The 24,033-nt window shown below is 37.7% G+C and overlaps 1 protein-coding gene across 1 annotated transcript in view; it reads left to right on the top strand.

The window, feature by feature from the left end:
* Positions 1-24,033, top strand: part of Dcc (DCC netrin 1 receptor) — a 1,056,042-nt gene that overhangs the window by 716,877 nt on the left and 315,132 nt on the right. Inside the window, exon 8 of the mRNA XM_077792339.1 lies at positions 15,033-15,189. Within this exon, the coding sequence (XP_077648465.1) occupies positions 15,033-15,189 (157 nt within the window). The remainder of the gene's footprint in view (positions 1-15,032; positions 15,190-24,033) is intronic.

The raw sequence follows: 24,033 nt of genomic DNA, 5'->3' as shown, positions 1-24,033 counted from the left end.
AGAACCTGAGACTCTCCCTGTGTGCTAAGCTGCCTTGTGACTAGCTGGGTTGTTGTTCTCTGGAAATTCATCAAGCAGGCTTGAGTACAACAGTCTGCCTACTCTGTCGCCTTTGATTTTATTAGCTCTCTCATGTGCTACCTAAGAAAAATTGGATAAAATGGGAATCTAGTTGGAATCCTGTGCATTTCTCCCTAGGAAGAAATACAAAGTGGACACACAGCCAGACTGATGCCAGGTGATGCAAAAGCATCAGTGTGAATCATAAGTGCTCTGGGTGGCTGACACTTCTCAGATAGATGGCTGCAGTCTGAATGCTTTGTCTCTTGGGTCTGCATTTAGAAGGAGGGCGGTGTGCAGCCTTTTCAACCCTCCACAATTAATCTTTCCACACTGGCTGATAGATGTTAGCTAGGACCACAGTATGAATTCTGAAGCTGAGCACTGTCCTTGTGTCCTTGCCCTTGTGTTCCTTTTTTACTCTTCACAGAATAAAATGGTGCACTTCTAATACGCAGTCATTGCTTTTTCATGCATCTTCGTAGACTATGTTTTGTTTGTTAAAAATAAAATCAAACAAACCCCCAGTAGGATTAGGATTGAACTTCAACTATAATTAAAGCTGTAGCGTCCCCCATTTAATTTTTATATGTTATGGAATGATTTTAGATTTATAGAGAAGTTGTTAAAATACAACTCCTATGTACCCTTCCCCCAGTTTTCTCCATTATTAACATCTCATATTACCATGCATACTTGTTAAAACAAGGAAACCATCCTTGGTACATTTATATGATCTAGACTCTAGTCTCATCTTGGCTTTTATCTAGTTTTCCATGAGTAGCATCTTTCCAACTTGGAATTCAATGCACGTAACTCCCTTGCATTTATTCATCCTGTCTCCCAGAGTCCTTTTCTTTCTGCAATTTTTTTGTCTTTCCTGGTTTTGCTTGACCTTGACTGTCTTGAAGAGTGTCAGCCAGGTATCATGTAGACTCTCTCCGATCTGGGTTTGTTTGAAGTATTTCTCAACATTTACACTGGGATTGTGGGTTTTAGGAAAGAATACTGGGAAAGTGAGGAGCCCTTTCTCATAAGATAATGTCAGGAATAGGTGATGCCCTGTGACATCAGTGAGGATGAGAACATTTGCTAGCACTTTAGAGAGCACAGGTTGATTGCTCAGAAGGAGTCTAACAATAAAGCTTACAACATCCAGCTTCCTAATCCTTTTCCTATACCCATGAACACTGGACCTAAGTGAAGATAGTTTACATGTTTGAAATATGGTATAGCCAATGGAAAAAAAAAGTTTTCTCTGAATTACCTCAATATTTTTATCTTATTTTGCAGTCATCTAGAAGTGAATGGATTCTGTCCAGACTTGGCTATAGTAGTGAATGAACTGGAGACTAGAGTTAGTCAGTTTTCATAACCATATCTTCCTGCTCAGCTCAGAATAGCTACAGAATTCCAAACTATGGTTTCAGTAGGGATTGCATTGAGCTCTGAAATCTATACAGCTAGTTTTTCCCTCTGTCAAAAAAATGCACTTAGGAATATAACAGATCATTTGCTTTTTGCTTTAAATAAAAGAAGGTATGCAGATAAATGACCCCTTCCTCCTTGTAGTACAACAAGAAAGTGAAAATTACATTCTTGAAGATGAAGACCACAGTATTTTAGTTTTTGATCCTTTGCTATAGTGATGTTTTTATTTTGGAGGAATTAATAGTTATTTTGAGTAAAATATGAAAATCAAAATATTCAAAGATATTAAAATGAAATTTGTATATATTGATACTAACTTCTCAACTCTTCAAATTCTAGCTTTCTTATATATCATTTCTTTCTCTTGTAGAGTGTAATTGATTTGTAATAGCTGTTTGCATATTAGGAATGTGGTTACTTCATAGTAGTATTGAAAACATTCTTCTAGATTGCTATTCACATTTTACTCCCATCTATTATACTGTTCTGCACAAAAATTGCAGTTTAAATGCAATCACATTTATCCGTACTTTGTTACATCTGATATTGTTATATTCTTAGAGATGCCTCCCCACTTTAATAACAAGTTTATATTCAGTTCTGTTTTTCTTGAGTAGTTAAAACATTTAAACATCTTAAAACATTTACTTCTGGACACTGCATTCTGTAATGTTGTGCTTTCTGACCCTCTCTTCAACATAAAATGGAAATTAATTATCTCAACCAGGGTTGCAGAGAGAGTAAATGGCAGACTGGCTCGAGCCCAGCAAACTCTCATACTTTCAACTGCTGTCAAGAGTTGCCTTTCATTGCCTGGATATTTATTGAAATTTATAGTGTGAATTTCTATCCTCACACTATTGAGCCTTCCTATGCAAGGACAAGACATGCTTTTGCTTAATATAGAAGATGATGTTATTTATTAAGATGGTGAAATACATAAGACAGGGGTTGCTGCCATTTGACTTCTATATTTTTAGACTCTCTTTTTAACTCAAAGTACTTTGTGAATATTATCCACTGTACTTTTTACGTTTATGGTCATGTGGAAGAAGAATGCTTTTATAGTGTTTTGATATTAGAAAAAAATCAGGGGCAGGAAGCATTATGATGATGTCATCTAATCACCTTGACACACAATTTTATTGATTTAACCTCATAATTTCATACTTTATGCATAGTACCTATACAACCAATTTATATAATCTGAATGTGTGTCTTATTAATTTGAATTAGATATGAGTCCCCCAAAGACTCCTGTGTTGAAGGCCTGGTCCCAAATGCAGTAATATTCAGGGACTTTGAGAAGTAAGAATCTAGGGAAGTGATCAGATGATGAGTGCTTTGACCTCATCAATGGATTAATCCATTGAACAATTCATATTTGATGACTTTATTGGGAGGTGGTGTAAACTAGACAGCGGGGCCTCCTGGGAGGAAGTATGTCACTGGATGAGAGCCTTGGAAGGCTGTATCTTCTCCCTAGCCCCCTTCCCTCCCCTTTCTCTGCCTGCTTTATGGCTTCTATAAGAACAGCTTTCCTCTGCCACACCCTTCTACCTTGATGTGTCTTCCTTGGAAGCAGCAGAACATGAACCCGGGGTGAAATCTCTGAAACTGCAAATTAAAATGAAACCTTTTCTCTTCAAGTTGTTTTTGTCAGGCATTTTGTTCCAATGACGGGAAGCTGACTAACATAGTGTCCTCACAAAATTCATATCAAAAACTGCCTGTCATGGTAGTAGTATTAACAGGTGCATCCTTTCCTGTTGGGCTTGACTCTCAGGAATAGAAAAGTATCCTTATAGGAGAAGTTAGAGGGAGCTACATTGCTTTTCCCACCATGTGAGGATACAGCAACAAGGTTCCATTGTGGAAGCCCTCCCGAGGCATGAAATCTGCTGGTACTTTGAGTCTACAGTTGCCAGTCTCCAAAACAGTGAGAAATAAATATCTGTTGCATATAGCTTACCAAGTCTAGCATATTGTATTATAGCATCCTGAAGAGAGTAAGACACAGGTTTTACTACCTGAATATAATAGTGAGGGTGTCTTGAGTGCCAGATTATGTCACATACTTACATGAAGTAGTTTTAAAGAAAAAAAAAAGCATAGACCAAAAAAAAAGAAACAGAAAGAAAGAGAAGAGACAGTAATGAAAGGTATTGTTTTCTCCTAGCATGGCCAACCCTTAGTAGTGACCTCAGCCATTAAACATTTACAACCTAGAAGGCATTTACCCAGCTGTTAACTTAAAGAGAATACCACTGTGACTCAATCTGTTTTTACTGCAAAAAAAAAAAAATACCATAGACTTGGTAGTTTATAATAGAAATCAATTTCTCAGAGCTCTGGGGTCTGGAAGTCTGTGATCAAGGTACCTGGAGGTGGGTTTTCTCCTGAGGGCTGCTATCTGTGTTCTTGTCTTTGTATCATTTGGAAGGGAAAATACTGTGTCCTCACATGGGGGAATGGATGAGAGGACGGTCAGGGTAGGGGATGAATTTGTCTCAAGCACTTTTATAGGGGTACCTTATGATCAGTCGCCCCCAAGGCTCAAACTTCCCAATGCTATTGCACTGGGGATAGTGTTACAACATGAATTTTGGAGCAAATAAAAACATCTAAACCTTGTCTCCTAATTCCAATCCCAGTATTCTTTTCACTTTGCTCAAAAGAAAAAAATATGTGCCCCCTGTCACTTCTTAATGATGAACATGGGAATATAGGTCAAACATCTATGTTTCGTTAGCTACAATAGCAACAGAGGATCACACTTCAACTTGATCCATTTGTTAAGGTCTATGAGCACCTGTGTCCTGTATTTCAGGATTCCACATGCCCTGTTATATTGAGAATCATTCAATGAATGTGTGAACCATATTTATATCAATAAGAGTCTCCAGGTGAATAACATATTCAATGATTTTTTTAAAGAATCAAGTAAGACTTTTTGAAAGAGTTTTCAATCGAAATTAATATTATTTCACTTAGATTGACAAATGGATACCCTTGCATTTGATGCACAGCCACCATTTATGATTATGTGTTTTTCTGCTTAATCATCTCTGAGAGTTGTTCTGTTTGCCAACTTCATGGATTTGAGGTATGAGTGTTAGGTTCAGGCCAGTCCTCTTCTTTTATGGTTTAAAGCTTTACTATCAGTTTCCTCATTGCAATACATTTAAAAAGGATAAGAACCATGTTTGCAAGTAACTACCTGCTCAGAATCCTGTTCTATATCTCAGAAAAGCGACTAGAACCAAGCTGGTCAGGGCCAGTCTCTGTCTCTCTTGTATTTCTTTCTCTCTCTCTCTCTCTCTCTCTCTCTCTCTCTCTGTCTCTCTCTGTCTCTCTCTCCTCTCCTCATGCATATTGACCTGGAAATACAAACCCCCAAAGACCAGGGATTGAAGGGCACATGCCTCATATATATTCTCTATGTCCTGTTGTCTTGTGGGGGCTCCACAGCAGTAACATCAAGCTCTACTTGTACAGCCTTAATTGGAACAAGTAATAATTTATCTTCATTTTATACCCTCTTCTATTCCCTTTATTTTTATTTCCCTTTAATTTGCTTCAGTGGCTATAAAATTCAGGGATGAGTAGCAAGGGGTGATTGCCAAGCGCCCGGCGCACAGATGCTTCATAAACCTCCCTATGCTACCCTGCCAATGCATCCTTGGCCTACAGAGCATCCTCACTCAGCCGGCACCATCCTGTCCTTTGAAACAGTATTTAGTGAGCCTGTTGTTCTGAGACTCTGGATCTTAGGGAAATTTCAAAAAATTGAAGCTTGCCTTTCTGGACAATAAGCATTGCCACAGATACCCTTATACCATACCTTTAAATCAATTATTTTAACATTTACTTAAATCCCATGACAGTGTTGAAGTTTGCCATTAGTAGAACTCACTGAGCTATCAAATGTGCTTAGAGCATTTTTTATTGATTTATTTGGTATTTTAAAAATCAAAAGTAGTTCCTACAGTACCAACTTCACCAAAGGAAGCAACTTAAACTTTCGGTTGTCTCTTAAGTTTTATTATCTTTTACTTGCCTTTATTTGAGTTTGTTATTAGCAATATCTTGTTGCTTAACAAACAATAAAATAAATACACTCCCTGGCAGTAATTCAATTTTTTTTCTCTTGACAACACAGCGTGTCAGCTATTACACTTTAAGAGTATCTCATCACCGATGGAGATTGCCTGGGAAAATTTTGTTCTTAGAGCCTGCCATGCTGAGGATATCCGCAGCACACGTGTTCTCTAGATGTTCTTCATGGACAGAGAACAGGATTGCACAGCAGCCTGGGACAAACCACCATATGGCTGGGATGAGGGGAAGGATGATAAGTGCACAGGAGGGATGGGAGGGGAGATGTCACAGCTTGTCAGTCTTTATCCCCAGAGAAAGCTTTGGTGACAGGGGAATGATTGAAATGGCACATTTATTGTCCCTGGGCATGGAGAAGGGATAAACAGTGACTAGGAATTCAATGAAATTCTCTCCAGAAAAAGGGTGGGCATAGACCAGGGTAGAGACTGGGTAGTAGCTGAGCCCCCCTGCAGTGGGGGAGAGATGCCAGGAGAAGACATTGATGAGAGAGGTGATGAAAGGTGGCCTTGTGAAGCCTTGGAATGGTGACAGATGGGAAGGGTATAATGATTAGTGAGAAAGTGCAGAGAGAGAAGCCCGAAATAAAGTAAATATGTAGGAGCAGAGATGTCAAATAATAGAAAGAAAAAGTGAAATTAAAGATGGATCTTTCTTTGCAACCTGATAAAAGATAGAAGGAAGGACATTGTGGTGACCAAGTACAGTCATTGCATGGAGGAAGCACCCTCGTCCCCAACTTACTTGACCTCTTGGATTTAGCTCAAATACTTCCCAAGGCCTTTCTGTTAGGGAGGGTTCTTAGGTAAAATGGGCTAGCAGAAGTAGCTTCTCTGCTCCCTGGATCTTAAAATAAGCAAATCATTACAGCAGCCATCCACTGAACACAAATCATAATCGAGGTACTGAGGGCAGTCTTTAAAATCCATTTCTCAGTATCACTTAATAACTAAATGTCTGGATCAGTTTTAAAATGTGGTAAGTAAGGCTCAGAGAAGCTAAATAGCTTTCCAGGTACAGAGTGTCAGAAGAAGGATCCAACATCCATGCTATATAATTGCAATTTTCTAGTCAAATCCACCTGTTTGTATATGGTGCTCTGGCCATTTCTCCAAGCTGTCTGCAATTTTGTTAAGTATTGAATAAAGTATTAGAAAGATGATTTTGTAAATAAGCAACTGGTAAGAAGGGGATTATTGAAAGTATACAATGTATGTTTTCACATATCAACAATATACAGATTTGAGCATAAAAATCATTAGTCGTGCATGCCAGTTCACCAGATATTATTTTTTCCTTATTTCATTTGAAAAGACCTCAAACTATGAGAGATATAGCTACCTCTGTTGATATGGAAATACTTTCTAGAACTTCTCAATTCTCGGTGTGGCCATAGGAAATCTTTCTTAACACTCCATCTTCACCTGTCAGCGCCCTTTGATGTATGTTCCGGGATGAGAATCACACTTCTTATAACAGAGCCCCAGGTTCTCTTCTGGATGCAGGGGTCAGCCCAAGCCAAATTCTCAGGCTTCCTTTTGTTTCTTAATGAAAGAATTCTTTCCCTTAGGAACTATTCCTATTTGAAGACAGGTTCTACATTGTTTGGCATACAGTTGGATTTCAAAGAAGGTTGTCATAGATTTTCCTTTCTCCATATGTTCCAAAATGAAATATTCTCACCTTAAACCTACATTCCCTTGGAAACTTCCCGAGTTCAGCCTTTAATTCTACTTTGTAATCTATTAGCAGATTAATGGTGATTAGGCTAAGTAGCTTACAATAAGAGCTTGCTTCTCTCTCCGTACATATTTTCAAATACTCTACAAAGTTCTGAATGAGCATCTTTTAGCCAAAGTCTACAGATTACCTTACAAATTTGGAAAGCCTTTTCTTTAGCTAAGCCTGTAAGAATTTATTGGGTGCTTGCAATGTGACTTATGTACACTGATAATTGGGGGAAGTAAAGTGGTGAGGGAATAGTTTAGACTTGGTTCCTGCTTTAACAGAGAATGCAGTTTGGTATAGAATATTAAATAAAATAAGATAAAATGAGTAAATGATTCCAGCACAGGATAGTGTCTTGACAGGAGTGTTCATCTTATTGTGGTTCTGTGAAAGCCCAGAAAGGGTAGGGTCTAAGCTGGTCCGGAGGCAACTGAGGTGACACCTGACCTGAGACTCGCCTGAGAAGCTCAGGTGGGAGCAGCAGAGCAGTTGGAGGAGGTACCGCAGCTCAGGGTGGAGCACATAAAGTAGCAAAGCAGTGAATATCAGGGCTTCATGGAACTCAGCAAATTCAGCATGGAGAACTAAGAGCCAAGTCTGCAGTTAATGTCTTTGCAAACTCCTTCAGCCTAGCTCCTCATCACTGGACGCTCTCCAGCTGGATCCATTCTGTTTTATCCTTACCAAAAAAGCAGATAGCAGGGCTGGTATGGATAGAGAAGTGTTGGAGATGGGAGGACATAGGTCCTTCAGGGTGAAGCCCAGTAGAAGAATTATGAAAATCCTTTCCCCTCTGGGCTTTGCCAATGGACTCCACCGTGCCTAGCACAAAGCTTTGTACACAGTGATTCTTCAGTGACTATGGAATGGATTAAGGATTGGATGTGTAAATTCATTTTACCAAAGGAAGTTCATAGGATATACGATCCAACTGCGTAGTACTATTGTTATGAGAGTTTATGAATAGTTAAATAGGCTTCTGGGAAGAGAATAGAAGTGATTTAGTGAGAAAGTGTGTTCTAATGTCTAAACAATATACTTCTGAAAGTTCAAAATGGAATTAATTTGTAAGTAAGAAACTCTCAAACCTTTTATTTTGTATATGTACACCATATATCCTGAAACTAGTTGCTTGTGCTCTGAGGTCAAAATCCATTGCATAAAAATAGTTTCTCAAAAAGACAAAATATAACAAACAGTGGCAAGGTTGTGGAGAAAAGGAACCTCTCTTACACTTTTGTGGAGAGGTAAATTAGTACAGCCGTTGTGAAGAACAATTGCGGAGATTCCTCAGAAAACTAAAAATTGAGCTACTGTATAATCCAACTATCCCACCACTGGGTATATGTATACACACACACACACACACACACATAACTGAGATATATACATAGATATAGATATATAGATAGATAGGCAGATATGTATTTATGTATAACTGAGATATGCATTGACAGATGAATCAGTGAAAAAGATATGGTATATGAAAACATACAATGGAATATTATTCAGCCATAAAAAGGAAATTCTGCCATTTATAACAACATGGATATAAATAGAGGATATTATGTGCAGTTAAAAAGGGCAAAGACCGAGTACCACACATTCTTGCTCAATGTGGAAACTTAAAATGTTGATATTATAGAAGTAGAGAGTAGAATAGTAGTCACTAATGGGTAGTGGAGGAAGAGGTTGGATAAAAGTCACCAAAATAAGTCTACAGAGGAGGAATATGTGCTAGCATCCTACAGCATAGTAGGGTGAATGTAGTACACAATAATTATGATATTTTCATAAAAAAATAGAAGAGATGAGCTTGGAGTTTCCCAGCATGAAGAGATGATAGATGTTTAAAGGGTTGGAAATGCTAACTACCCTGATTTGATTATTACACATTTAATATATGTATCAAATTGTCTCATTATACCCCATAAATATGTATAATTATTTAATATCAATAAAAATAAGACTAAAAATGATTTTAGCTTCACTATAACTTGATAAGCATTCAATAAATATTGGTAATTCATTTTTAGATACTAGTCCAATAAGTAAATTAAATTTAATAATATAGAGTATATTAACTTCAGTCTCATATTAATTTAAAATAAAAATTGTTTTAGCATTATTTTTTAAAAAAAATCTATATTTCTTAATTTTACTAAAGTTCCTCAAGAGCCATTTCTCTTTGAATTTGAAAATTATGTAAAAAACTTAGAAAAATATTCTTTATAATATTTAATAATAGAAACCTAGCTTATTTTTTTTCAAATTTGTGAAATTATTTTCTGTAAACTTTAAACAAATTTACATTTTATCCACTGTTACATGTGGACAATAAAACGCTAAAGTTTGATGTCAAGGAAAAAGGAAAAAAAAAAACAACAACAACAGATGTTAGCCTTAGAACAATTAGATGTTCCTCTAATTTCACTAATATATATATATATATATATATATATATATATATATTTTTATATTTTATTGTATTAAATATTCATGCTACGGGGCTGCAGCTATAAAGCAGCTAATTGATTTGGTGGCCACACATATAGTATTTTAGGTAGTAGCATGGAAAATGAAACAGAGATAAGTCTCTTGGCTTGTTTGAAGTTTAGTGCAAATTATTTCTTTTTTTGTGAATACATCTTACCTTTCACATATCTTGTACAGAACTAAGGTAGTGTACTATTGATGAGCTCAGAGACAAACATCTAAAAACACTTTTTATTAATATGCAAAAAAAATCTGGTATTGAAAAAGATTTTGGTTTTAAAGAAAAATGTACCCAACAGCATAGTTGTTACCAAGGCTATTGCACTGGACATAATCAAAATGTTGTTAGTATTTTGTTGTTTCCAAACTATTCTTTGGATTTGCATAACTTCAGAAGCCACATCCTATTCCTGTATTTTGCTATCATAAAAAAAATAAATAAATAAAAGGTATGCTTAAGAAAAAGACCATGTTGTTATCCTGTGGCAAATTCACCTCCTCTTCTCCATGACAACAGAAAAAAGAAGCTGTAACCATGGTAACAGTAATGGTCCAAAGAGATTAGGGCCAGGCTGGAGATTAGGCCTCCAAGAGCAAAGAAAAGAGGTCCTGATTGGTTCTTTATTGAGACCTTATTTGAAGACAAGTTACTGTTGAGAGCAAGCATGGGGGATTAGCACGAACAAAATTAATTCTGCTGTATAAAGTAAGAAGCCATTCCTTTGTGAAAAAACGTGTCACTCCTTTTTCATATAACGACTGTTTAGATTGAAGTAAAGAGTCTGTGATTAATTCTATTCTGAGCTTTATCTGAGCCATCTGAGTCTGGTCCTGCTTTGTCAGAAGCGACTCCCTCAAGCCTAGAGAGGACAGCGGCTATCTGTGTGCAGACTGCCCTTTCTGCTCCTTGGCAGGCTCTGGGTGGGTCCGGATGGCAGATCATTTTTGATGATGGTACCCAGATGTGGGAAAGTGATTGGAACACTTTTCTTTACCCTTTTGCAACTTGTTTTTCTAATGTTCAAAAAATTCTCACAAAGGTTTCTCCATCATGTTTTTAAAAGTTGTTTTCTAAAGAACTTGAGTGAACATCTCGTTTTCTTTAAACTAAAAAATTTGTCTTATGACTGTTTTTTTTTTTCATATTAAAGGATGTTGTCCAATTGACTCCCAAAAAGTTGATACTCATACAAACCCACTGACCATATATGAGGTGCCACACACTGGCCCATGTGAGCTGTTAGGGAATGAAGGTGATGTACTTACTATTGGTTAGCCCAGAGACAAATAGAGGTCTAAAAACACTATACGTTAAACATGTGAAAGAAAAGATCTCTGATATCTAGAAAGTATGTGGCTTTATAGAAAATTTAGCCCAATAGCATAATTGTTACCAAGGTTCTTTAACATTGGACATAATCAAAATATTATTATATTGTTGTTTCAAAGCTATGTATTCTTTGGACTGAATTCACTTTGGATATCACCTCCTTTTCCTGGATTTTGCTATGATAAGATTTTAAAGTCTTGCTACTAGGACAGGGAATTTTTAGCCTTCATTTAAAGGCATATTTATTTTAACATTTGTCACTTTGGTTCTTTCTTTTGAATACAGGCATTTATTATTTTATTGGTTTGACACATTCTCCTCTATTATAATGGTAACTATTGTCTATTAAGGATTTTGCAAATGCTTTGGTTCAATCTTTCTGATGGAAAAAGCACCTAATAAGACAAGAGGGAAAGAAGGAGTTAAGTGATGAGATGGGCATGTTACAGCAGGGGAACTGCTTGAGAGAAAGTTTTGGCATCTCTGTGGCATGTCCTGCACTGGCTCCCTTGTTCCCCAATGGGATTGCCCTTCAGTTTCCCCCACTGATAACCATCTAAGTAACTCCTAGTGTTCCCACTTTGCCCTATTTTACTTCTCAACTCCCCCCCTTGGTGTTCTGGGGTCACTTCCTAAATAAAGTGTCTGTCTCTTTTTTTCTGAGGTCCAGTTCAGGAGAGAACCCAAACCAACACCCATGGGGCAGAAGCCAGGCCAGAAAACTGATTAAGGAATTTGGAGTTTGCCCTTGGGATAAAGGGAGGATATTCAGGGCAAATAAGTGGCTGAGTGATATGAAAACAGAGTATGTGTATAGGCTTATTCTAGATGCTCTACAGAGCAGATACTCGAGGAAGGTGAATTTGTCTCGAGGCAGAGTTGCCTGGAGACAATCGTGGCAATTCCGGTGAGAGAGCAGAGTGCTGTGGACACCATGTGGCAGGACAGGGAGATTTCCAAGATGTCCAGAAGGGGCGGTTCTAGAATGTGCTGAGTGGAAAAGAGTCAGGAATGGAGGATGCAAGCTTCAGAGGACCACGTAAACACAGCTAAAAGAGTGGCCCAGGAGGTGAAGCAGCCTGAGAGGGGGAGGGAGAGAATAACTTCAGCTCAGCGTGCTGGGTTAAAATGTCTATTGTATGGGAAAGTAAAGGTTGTTGTCAAGAAGCTTAACATCAGCCATGTTTTTGACAGAAGCTCCATGTCCAGACGTCCTTCTTCTCCCCTCCCGATGCCATCACCATTCTGCTGCAAAAGATTGACTAACTCACTGCCAATCTTCCATTTATTTCAAATACTGTGCTGATCAGGCAAGCACAGGGAGATTTTTATCTACAAAGAAGTAGTCAAAGAATCTATGGGGCCAGAAATCACTTTGAAAGCTTTCTGTCATTCTTTAAAATCTCTCTTTCTTTGTATAACTTGTAAGAATTGTAAATTGATAATGTTTCTGGAACCATTGGAAAATGAGGTCTTCCACTCTCCTCCACACAAGAAAGGATTTTCCAGCTCACAGAAGTTTAGTTCACAGCAGGAATACTGACTCAGCCAGCTCCTGTGTAAAGTGAATGTAAGAATGGAGACTGATTTTGATAACGACTAGAGAAAATGGTCTGCCTATAAAAGCCAGTGTGAAGATTATATGTAGGTGAATGTGTATTTGTAGTTTGGAGCTAAAAATCATTCGAGCAGATGAAACATATATTCTCTGGACTGGGGGAGTTGAACAAAGAAAACAGAGGTATCTAGCAAAGATGAATTCCAAATTCACACATGCAGACACACCCACTGTAATTAATAGAAGAATTATTTTACAGATTATAGATGCCTCAAATATTTGAAAGCCAGTTTTCAGATTGTGGATGATTCAGAGTAATTCCTATGAATAGCCCTTGTTAAATTCTGCTATAAATACAGTGATTCTTTATAGGGAGAGGGCAATTGTATATCATTAGGTCTTGCAGAAATTTTTTCTGTTGTCTGCATTATTAGCAGGTAGTCCATGAAAATTTCTATTTTTTTTGTTAGTTCCCATCAGCTTCAAACAACATATTATTAATATTATTTTTATTATTGAAAGTAATATTTTAATTTTTAAAATAACAAAGAATGTAATAATAATTGTGTATACATTTATGAGGTACAATGTGATATTTTGAATATATATGCAATGTGATATGATTGGATAAAGTTATTAATATGTATCAGTTAACTCACCTATCATTATTACAGTGAAAGTTACTATTTTAAAATATGCAATACATATTATTGACTATAGTCACTCTTCAGTGCAATAGATTTCAAAACTATTTCTCTGGACAGAAAGGCAAATACAGTATGATCTCACATCTATGTGAAATCCAATAAAGTTGAGCTCATGAATGTACAGAGTAGAATAGGAGTTACCAGAACTGGGGAGGAAGAAAATGGGAAGATGTTAATCAAATGGTGCCAATATGCTGATAGACTTCGACTTTTAATTTGCTGTTTTTAATTCTGTGTCATTCTAAAAATACATAAATAAACTACTTTGAATTGTATCAATCTGAACAAAAAGTCCTGAGTAGATTAGGGTTTCATGTAGCTACGTGGTTACCCAAGGCATTTACTCACTCAGTTGTGTGGTAAAAGACTGGCATCCCAGGGGTTGACCTCCCAGTTACAGTGTTACTTCAAGTCAGCTTATGTGCACCTGCTTGCTCTGTGTCTTCCCTACTGTCAAACACCTTTGAACAATGAAATCAGTATTTTAATGTAACAACTTGTTTACAGAATTTCCTTAAGTGTAAGAAAAGAGGATTACAGTGTTTGTCAGAAATCAGATGACTTCACTGTTGATTAAAACTCTATAATCACATTTTTCTAAAGTATTCAAACATTTGTAAATCTCTGGGAGATTATGCCCTGTTCTTTTGCTTTCAAAAAGACTCAAAGATTAACTTTGACAAAATGGTCACTGTACATTGGATTTTATATTTAAAATATCTTAAATTTATATTCTGAATTATAATAACTTTTTTTTTTTTACTTCAAATACGGACATATGAGCCTGGTACAGTAATCCCAGGGGCTGGGGAGACAGGAGGATCACAGGTTCAAGGCCAACCTCAGAAATTTAGTGATACTCTCAGCCACTTAGTAAGACCCTTTATCAAAAGAAAGAAAGAAAGGGCTGGGGATATACCTCAGTGGCAAAGTGCTCCTGGGTTCAATGTCCAAAGCTAGAAAAAGAAAATAGCATACACACACACACACACACACACACACACACACACACACGAGGGTGGATGGATAGATAGATTCATTCATTTATGTGTTCGTTCTGCCATTCATTCATTCTGCCTCCCTCCAATAAAGACTCAGAGAAATGTACTAATTACGTAAAATAACTTTGTTGTGCTTTCAAACACTGATATGCCTCTTATTCAAGATAATTTTGTCATAATTTGATGCCATAAGAAACATGATCCTTTTACAATATGGAATTATATACACATGTCCATAGTGAGGTCTGTCTGGAACTCATGTGTTGGTTAAAAATTCACATTACCCGATTTCTTTCCCTATTTCTTGCCTAAGAAGACTTTGATTTTCTTTTGTCATGAATCCTGTAAGTAATAAAAACTGGACAGATACACAGTGCAACACTTTATGCTATTAATTAGCTACCGTTTTGAGACCTAATGAGTTCAAATATATATTAATTCCATTTATTCTTCTTCCCATTGTTTCTGTGCCTTCCTTTGGGATCTGTGTGACAAGGGAGGGCAACTTGCCTGTGCTTGTCTGTAGTTCAGCTCTGTCTGTCTGATTCCCACTTGCAGCACCAAGACCTCTGACAGCACCCCACCCCCTTCTTTCTCCTCAGCCATGCCAAGCTCCAGCGTCCTCCCGTCTGCTCCCAGGGACGTCGTTCCTGTCTTGGTCTCCAGTCGCTTTGTCCGTCTCAGCTGGCGTCCACCTGCTGAAGCAAAAGGAAACATTCAGACCTTCACTGTCTTCTTCTCCAGAGAGGGTGACAACAGGTAGGTGCTACCAATAAATCTCAGCTTCATCCACCTCCACCGTACTCTTAATGCACACATGGGTTTTGGCAGTAGGAGGTCTTGAGCAAGACATTTGGAGACCCTGAATTCTCTCTTCTGTCCTTCCTCAATGCTAAATGGATAGGTGTGGTTTATAAAAGCAGCATTGTTCACAGAATAAATTAAATCATTTACATACACTTGCCTTGAGAAAAAGGCAAGGATGTGCTCTGTGATATCAAGTTTTTATTTCCTTGATTTCAAAGTGATAAACAAAATAACTAGGCTAGGCATTAATAGAACAAAGTATAAAGAGAACCACGTAGCTAGTTTGTAACCCCAACTCTATTGTTGATGTTATGCCATCTCAACAATGACCTTTCTCAGTCTTATTCTACTCTTTAATAAGGAGAAATAATAATTATCCTTGCCTTGCATGATTTTTGTTAGGATAAAATTAAGGTTGGTTCTTATGAGCCATAGCAGAAATCCCTAGTATTTGGTAGAAATCATTGTTGTACATCCTATTTTTGACTAGGCAACAGTGAATTGTATGTGACTGCTTTTAAGATAGCCATTGTCTGTTTGGGTTTTTTTAACTAATATTTTCTTCTTAAAATATATCACCATGTTAAGATTTTGAAATTTGGTTTTTAGATCTTAGGTAGATCTTGGGTGTTGGCTAAGTTCCACCTGGGGAGGAATAGAGATTCCTGTGCTAATCCTCTAGCCTCTGGATGTGTGAGTGCTTTGAGCACACAGCTATCTCCAGGAATTCCTCAGAATACACAGGGTATCAGATGGGTGTCCTTGAGAGAGTCCAAGATGCTGCAGTATGATCAAGTGGTGCAAAACAACTCTACTCACTCTGGGCCCCAAAATGATTTTCTTTCTAGATGACAGAATAGTTAAAGTATATCCTTTGAAAATTCCTATTTTTCATTTGCAGTTTGACCTGACTTTAAAATGAACAAAATAGAGAGAAACACACAGCCTAATGCTAAGATCATTTATTATCTTATTACCAACAGCATTTGCTTTTGTCCTCTTTCTGCAACTAATTCCGCGCAACATTATGACACCTCGTAGGACTTTTGGACCTTAGTGTGTGCAATTGTGAAGCCTGGGGTCATAGATTTTGCCCAATCATCTCCATGCATGTAGCTGGGTTTCCTGGAGGCACATTTAATTCAACATGCCCCGAACCACACTCGCTGTCTCCTCTTTAAATATGTTTTCCCATTCTTCCCGTAGTTTATGTTAGTACCTTCCCTCCAGCTGACCAAGCAAAAAACAGCTGATATTTTACTCATTCTTGCCTCTCACCACTGCCATTCATTATCAAGGCCTTTCAAGTCCACCTCGGCTCAGTCCACCGTGCATCCTTTATTCTTACTTTAATCTTCACTCACCTGGTCTCTGGAAATATCTTCTTGCCATCCAATCCATCCTCCTTATGTTCAGTAGTTATCTTTTTGAAATACAGTTAGGATCACTCACTCGCTGCTGAAAAAATGTGAATGTTCTTACATTTACATATAATGATATTTCTGTGTAAACACATGCACAGAAACTTCCATGTTTCTTTGAATGGACGTCTAGCCCCAATCTATACATAGGTAGAGTGTGGTTCCTATAACGCAAAATGTTTAAAAATATTCCACAAAAGTCCACCTGGCTGGATTTGAGAGTGTTCTTACCATTGACCCGATGTATTAGTCATGAACAAAACAAATAACACCTCTCCTTTAGAATGGATGAAAACATAAGTGCTACCTCTCAGGCTTCCCATGATTGCCAACGGAGGGAATTCAGGTAAAGCATCCAGGGCGGTCACTGCACACAGGTAGAGCAAAGGGGTTGAGAATGGTGTGAACTGAGACACTGAAAGAGAAACTGAGAACAAGACTCAGAGGAAGGAAGATGAAGAAGGAGAGGAAGAAATATTTTTGTGTGAATCGTTTATTTTCCTAACTGCTCAGTTTCCTGTTTATAAAATTAATTTATCTTTTCCTCTTCTATCAAAATCTTCCTTATCTTTTAAGCCTGAGCATCAGTCCACCATTCCCCAGTGGTCTCTCACTTCCAGGGTCACCACGGAGTCCTCATCTGCATTCATGAAAGTGTCTGCATTATCCCCATTTCAAACACCCTCCTCTGGACTCACACTCCACACTCTCCTCTTGCCATCTTTCATGTTGATCTTTTCCTGCAGAAAACCTTTGGTTCCACAGGGATTTATATACTTCATTGATCCTGTGGTGTTTTCCTGTCCCTCATCCTTCCTGTTTTCCTTCACTCATTATACAGTTAAAATTGCACGGGCAATTTTAAACCCGTGCTGATGCACACCCATGTGATGGTTTCCACTCTCTTATTTCATATCACTTGTGTAGCAAAATCTAACAGGCAAATATACCTCCCCATCAATCCTGGGGGTCATGTCATTGAATCCAGCTCAAGGAAAGGTATCCCTGGGCCCACTCACCTCACTTTAGTTAGTAGCCTCTAATTTGCCTCTTGATGCCACTGAGATTTAAGCTGCAGTCATGTCAGCCTCTCTCACATGTACTCCTAACCATATTTCATGCCTTTCCCCCTCTTCTTGCATGTTTAACACTTTCTTCATTTTCTTCTTTCTTTTTCAACCTTATTTGTGCTTTCCTGGAAAATCAGAAAGGAAGTGCTACAAGATTCCAGGCCTGATTTATCTACCCCAATGAGTTTTTAAGCATGCAATCCGTATTTCCTTAAGTTTCTATTTAAAAAAAAAAAAAAAAAAAAAAAACTGGGGCTGGGGATGTGGCTCAAGCGGTGGCGCGCTCGCCTGGCATGCGTGCGGCCCGGGTTCGATCCTCAGCACCACATACCAACAAAGATGTTGTGTCCGCCGAGAACTAAAAAATAAATATTAAAAAAAAAAAAAAACTGCCTATAATTTTCACCAAGGCTGAACTTGGTATTAGAATTTATCCTTTCATGAAACATGGGAGAGCACATCTTCTGCCATTTTTCTCTCCTACATCATTTTCCCCCAATTGGGGGTAATATCTATTAGCATAGAAGAATGCAGTTGTATCTTCCATTGCTACAAATTCTCCCTTGATGCTACAGCTCTCTCCTCCACTGCTCTATGCTCTTCTTCCTTTTATAACAGTGTGTCTTGAATTGTCTAGCCACTCCACACCCTCCTATTCCAATCATGACTTTGCCCCTAGTATTTCCTTGCACATGTTCTCTGATCAAGATCCACCAATGACCTCCATGTTGCTAGACCCTGTAGTTAGTTCCTGGTCCTCATATTACTTGGCCATCAGCAAGCTTTGTCTCATCTGATTACTGCCCTTTTCATGATATTCACTTTTCATTTGGTTTCCATTACACAAGCTCTCCTAGGGCTACTCCAGCCCCCTCCAGCCGTTCACTTTCGAGTTCTTATACATTTAACTCCCAGTCTCCTTGATCTGTGAATATGGAATTACCCCAGGACTCAGGCCTGAGGGATCTCTTTTCATGCACTTCATAACTTCATATTCTATCCATGACTTTATACTGATACAAATCTAAATTCATATCTCTGGCCCTAAAATTTTACCTGCTGTAAAAACTCATATATCTATTCTCTTACTTGACTTATCAAGATGTCCCATGGTATCTGGAATTTATGGACACAACCAAATACCTCTTTTCCTTTATCTCCAACTCTTCCCACCAAATCCATACCATTCCAGAGTTTTCATCCATATTTTTGAAATTTCACCATTATCATGAATCAATCCAAGATTGTTGGATTAATTCTTAGATTCTTTGTTTTGTTTTGTTTTTTTCTTTTCACACTCTATATCAAATGCATCAGTAAGTTTTGTCAGTATCATCAAAATATGTTTGAAATCCATAAACCTATATGATATCTGGTATTTTCTATAAAATAAAACAGAAAGAATGGCTATGATTTCACATTTTTGGCTGAGTGTTGGGCACAGAATAGTTCATCCTGTTATTCTAGTTTACTATTGCTTCAGTTTTACAATATAAACTAAGATCAGGTAAGCAAATGAAAATAAAACATATACTGAGTCCTAATTCTCCTTACCCCTTCTTAAGGTATGATTATGTCTCATCAAAAGTTATTACTGTAACCAGCCAATTCTGGCCTCACCATAGCAGTTGAGTCATCCATTTAAAACACAAGTTGTATAATGTCATTTCTCTGATTCAGAGCCCTCTAACGACCTCCTGTCTCATTCAGAAAATTAACAGAAAACCTTCCTTCCCTGGCCCCTTGTTCCTCCTCTGCCCTCATCGCTCACTGTTCTTTCTGTTTTCCTGTTTGCCCACTCCTGTCCTGCCTCACTGGCTCCCTTCAGTTTGCCCTCTATACCAAAAGGCTCTTCCCTTCATATATCTGTATTTGCTTTGAAGCTTGCTTAGACTGTCCATTGTACCCTAGACACATACGTGGATCATTCCTGAACCTCCACTGAATCTTTGCTGAAATGTCACCTTGCCTTTAAGGTCTTTCCTGGCCCCCATCATTTCCTGTGTTCTTGCTCTCCACCAGAATATATTTATGTGAAAAGGGTTGTTTTGATCTCTTTTATCTACTGAGCTATTTTTAGCACCAAGAGCAATGCCTAATACCCAGTAGACCCTAAAGGTTTGTTGAATTGAAGCCCTAACTGAAATGTCAAGTACTATGTGAAAGTTTCCACAGTCCCGCAATTGGCTTTTCCTTTATCCCTTCCCTTCATGTTGACTGCATTACTACTATGATATTTTACATCATGTTTTATAGTTTATGTTTGGTCAAATATATATGTATATATTCCCTCCCTAATGTTTGAGAATAGGGCTTATTCCATTCCATACCCAAGTGTGGCACCATGCTCCATGTAGAATTTTACTGATCAGAACGGATAGGGTTAGGATCACAGAGAAATAGGTGTGATCCTCTTAATAAATATTTTCCTAATAAACAAATTGTTAAAATAAATTGTGTTACTGAACAGCTAAAAAAAAGCTGAGTGCAGTTCAGTAAAATCTTATTAAATTGAGAGAAAAATAAAAGTTGATATTAAAACTTGATTCCAATATTCCCATTTATTTTCTATTTTCTGGCTCTCAACTAGAGTAAATATATGCCATATGTCTCTAAGGGTTAGCTGTGATGTTTGTTTGCTCTTGTAGGTTTATTTAGCTCCTCAATACAATAGCTTTCTAAAAGGTAGCAGGTTTAACTTTTGCCTCAGATTAGCACTAATTTAGGAAAATTACTCAAACTCAGATTATCATTAATCTGTCTGACTGGTAAATGATGTCTATAATTCAAGTGCAATATTGAACATTCCAAAACCTAAAAACTGGATATGGGGTAAAGTGATTGCTTCTCATACATCTGATAGTAACTACAAATCATTAGAACTAAAGTGATCTTTGAGATCAAAATCTGACTTGTTTCCATTTAAACATTCAGGGATTGAAGCTCAGAGAAGGGAAAAGTTCCATGCCCAAGACCATAGAGGTAGCATCAACCATGATAGCAAGCAATTGTTGAGCACTCCCTTTTCCAGATATCAGCCTAAGCACCTTCTATCAATTTCCTTTCATAATCCTCACAATAAAGTATTATGGAGATGAGACTTGATAGAAGTTCCCACCCCTCATATGGACCTAAGAAGTAGTAGAACCAGATTTTAATGTAAGCCTGAGTGCATGTCAAGTGTTCTAAATCCCTTGCTCCTTTAGTGGACTAACATGGAACAGAACTAAACTTTCTCCATATTTATAGAATCATGACATGAATTTCTTCTGAATGCTTCTTTCTAATCGTTTACAGACTTAATGGTGAAGGTGATCTGTACCACTTATTTGCCATTATTAAATCTCACTAATGAGTTTTATTCATGTAAAGGACTTTATACCTTTCATTTATTAATCTAAAAATTACCTAGGGAATGTCACACAGCATAGTTTATAGGTTAAGACTCTGTGATTATAGAATTGAACCACGTAGATTTGAACACTGAGTCTGAATTTTTCCAGCCAATGGCGTTGGGCCAGTTCTTGGTGACTTGTTTCCTCATGTGTCATAATAATAGTAGCTGATATATAACATTGAGCTATGTGTTAAATGAAGTTTTTTGAAAGTGCCTAAAATACTTTTCCTTTGCCTGGTGCACTCAGTTCTTGTTGACTAGTGCCATGTGCAAATTATTGCGTGGGTTGGAAATTAAAATGAATGAAATACAGAGGCCTTTCCTGACTCTTGTTTAGTGAGGAATTTATTGCTTTCACAGGCATTAGGCCATTTGATCCTCAGATATTGTGGTTATGATAATCACAATTTTAGAGGTGAATCTGTCTAGAAAGACTCAAACATAGGGCCTCAGGAGCTACACAACCAGTAAATATTAGAATTGGGATTTAAATTCAAAGTTCCTAGTCCAGTGATCTCCTTACTATACACATACAGTAAAAGATATTTCCCCAAAAGAGGTACATAGAAAGTACAGTGGGAGTTTATATGAGCAAATTAAAGCACATTTATGAGCATCATTCACTTTAATCCTCACAATAACACTGAGGTAGGCTGATAAGGGGCTGGTATCTCCACTTTGCAAATGAAGCATGGAAGACTCCAAGATTGCCCTGATGTGTTCAAGGTCACACACTATTTTGCTATAGAACAAAGGCTAGAGCCAGGTCTTCCAGCTTTCAGCGCTGATTCTTTCTATTGCTTTATGCTGCCTTGGAAAACCTCTGCTCACTGCTCAGGATTAGAGACCAGCTTTGAGTGATTGACATGGAGGATTCGTTTTACAATTCACTGTGCATTACATTTTCAACATGGTGTTTACATATTCTTTCCCTGCTCTTCAGAGTTGAGGACTCTGCAGCTGATGCAGCTTGTTATCCATGAAGGGAGTGTATTGTGATGGAAAGAGGACAAGATTCAGAATCCAAAGCATCATATTGGCCCTGGCATGACCCTTGTCAAAGTTAGCCATCATTTCAGGATCTCTGCTTCTTTGTCCAATGTGAAAGCCTGGCCCTTTTATCTCATAATATTCTTAGATGGTCAAGTGAAAGTAGAGTGATTTTTTTTTTCTTATAATGGATTTAAGGCATACTGGAAAAAAGATGCCATCTTTAAATAGCATATGAAAATGGGTAAGCCATTATTTACTTAAACAATAAATATTGGATAAGCCATTAGTCACTTAACAATAAATGTGAGAGTTTGTTTTTTTTTTTTTTTTAATGGTGTCAAGCACTGGTTTGAAAATAGTAGAGAACTCAAAAATTTCCCTGGAAGGCATTTAGAAATCTTGGGAGGATCATCCTACTGGTGAATATTTACATACACACTGAGTTAAGAGCCCTCTTGGAGAGGAACATGCTTCTATGAGAAAATGTAAGTGTGTTTGTATGGTTCTACCAGAGTCAGGAGAGTAATCTTAAGAGACTTCAGTGGGTGGAAAAGAGGGGCTTAGACCAGAGGTTACCTAAATAGAGGGCAGAAGACAGGCTGCCACAGATGTCCAGGCAGGAGATAATAATCACGGCTCAGATGAAGGGTCTGACAATAGGGATGGAGAAGGGGAAACGAAATTTGAGAGATTTATATTAAGGAAACAAAGTGGTTAGGTCCAGTCGATGAATTGCATGTGATTGGTGAGGGAATGGGAGGTGCCAAGGACAGTTGCCAGGTGTCAGCTGTGTTTCAATGTAGAAAGGGGTGCAATTCTCTAAGATTGGGGTGCTGGAAAGCATCAGGCTTGGGAATGAAGACCACAAGTTCAGTTTCAGGCACATTGTGTTTGCCATACCTGTTGGAACATTGTAGCAGGGAGGTTAAGAGGGGTCTCAAAAATAAGAGTCTGGTGCTCAGAGAGGACTGGGTCAAAGGTGTAGGTCAGGAATCTGGCAGGTGCAGAGCCACTGCAGCTAGAACAGAATGGCTCATCCCAAAGAATCAGAAGAAGAGGACCCAGAAATGAGTCATGTTCATCCAGAAAATAGAGGCTGAAATTATGCAAAATATATAATTTGAAACTAAAATCTTTCCCTACCCCCATCCACAAAAAAGTTGCTTCAAATTTGTTGTTGCAATAGCTATGTGTTATATAATTAGTCTCCTGGACCTGTACTAACATTGATGCAGAAATTATATTAAGCAAATTTTTGAAAAGTCTGTTCCTAGGTCTATGTTTTTTGCAATTTGAGGAAAACAACAAGAATTTTTTAACCAAAATTTATTGGAAGTACTAGAAATGCCTGTGACAAGACAGACTCTGTTTCTCCTTATGCTGTATCTGGCACTGAGTCTTCTCAGAATCTCCTTCCCTCTTAAATGGCAGTGCTTCCAAAATCCACAGTTTTAGAACAGTCAGGGACAGAGGACTTAGGGTAGGGGGTTATTACTTCTATCACCATGAGCTCTGTTCCAATAAACACCATATGTCAGTTTTAAAATATTTTCATTGTTGTACCATTCTTACACTCCTAAAAGAAATAAAAATGCAAGTAAAATAGATACAAAGGAGATGCTAAAAATCTTTTCATCAAATGTAATTTCTTCCCTACCAAAAAATGTTAATGTAATTGTCTCTCATAGAATCAACTAGTTAGGTACTAGCCACCCTCAACAGATAATTTATTTGCTCAACTCACCATCTTAACTAAGCATTAACACCCTGGTGCACTTAGCTAAGACAGTATGTATTTCCATGTGTTCTAGAGACTAGAACATAAGTTCTGAACTCAGCTAAATAAAACAAAATGTAACAAAATAAAAAACCAGAGATAGGAGATTTTCTACTCTCAATAAAGAATATTAGAGTA

Source organism: Urocitellus parryii, chromosome 13 (genome assembly GCF_045843805.1).
Source record: "Urocitellus parryii isolate mUroPar1 chromosome 13, mUroPar1.hap1, whole genome shotgun sequence".
Classification (NCBI taxonomy): Eukaryota; Metazoa; Chordata; class Mammalia; order Rodentia; family Sciuridae; genus Urocitellus; species Urocitellus parryii.
Note: the sequence above shows the minus strand (reverse complement) of the source record. Positions and strands in the feature narration are given on the sequence as shown.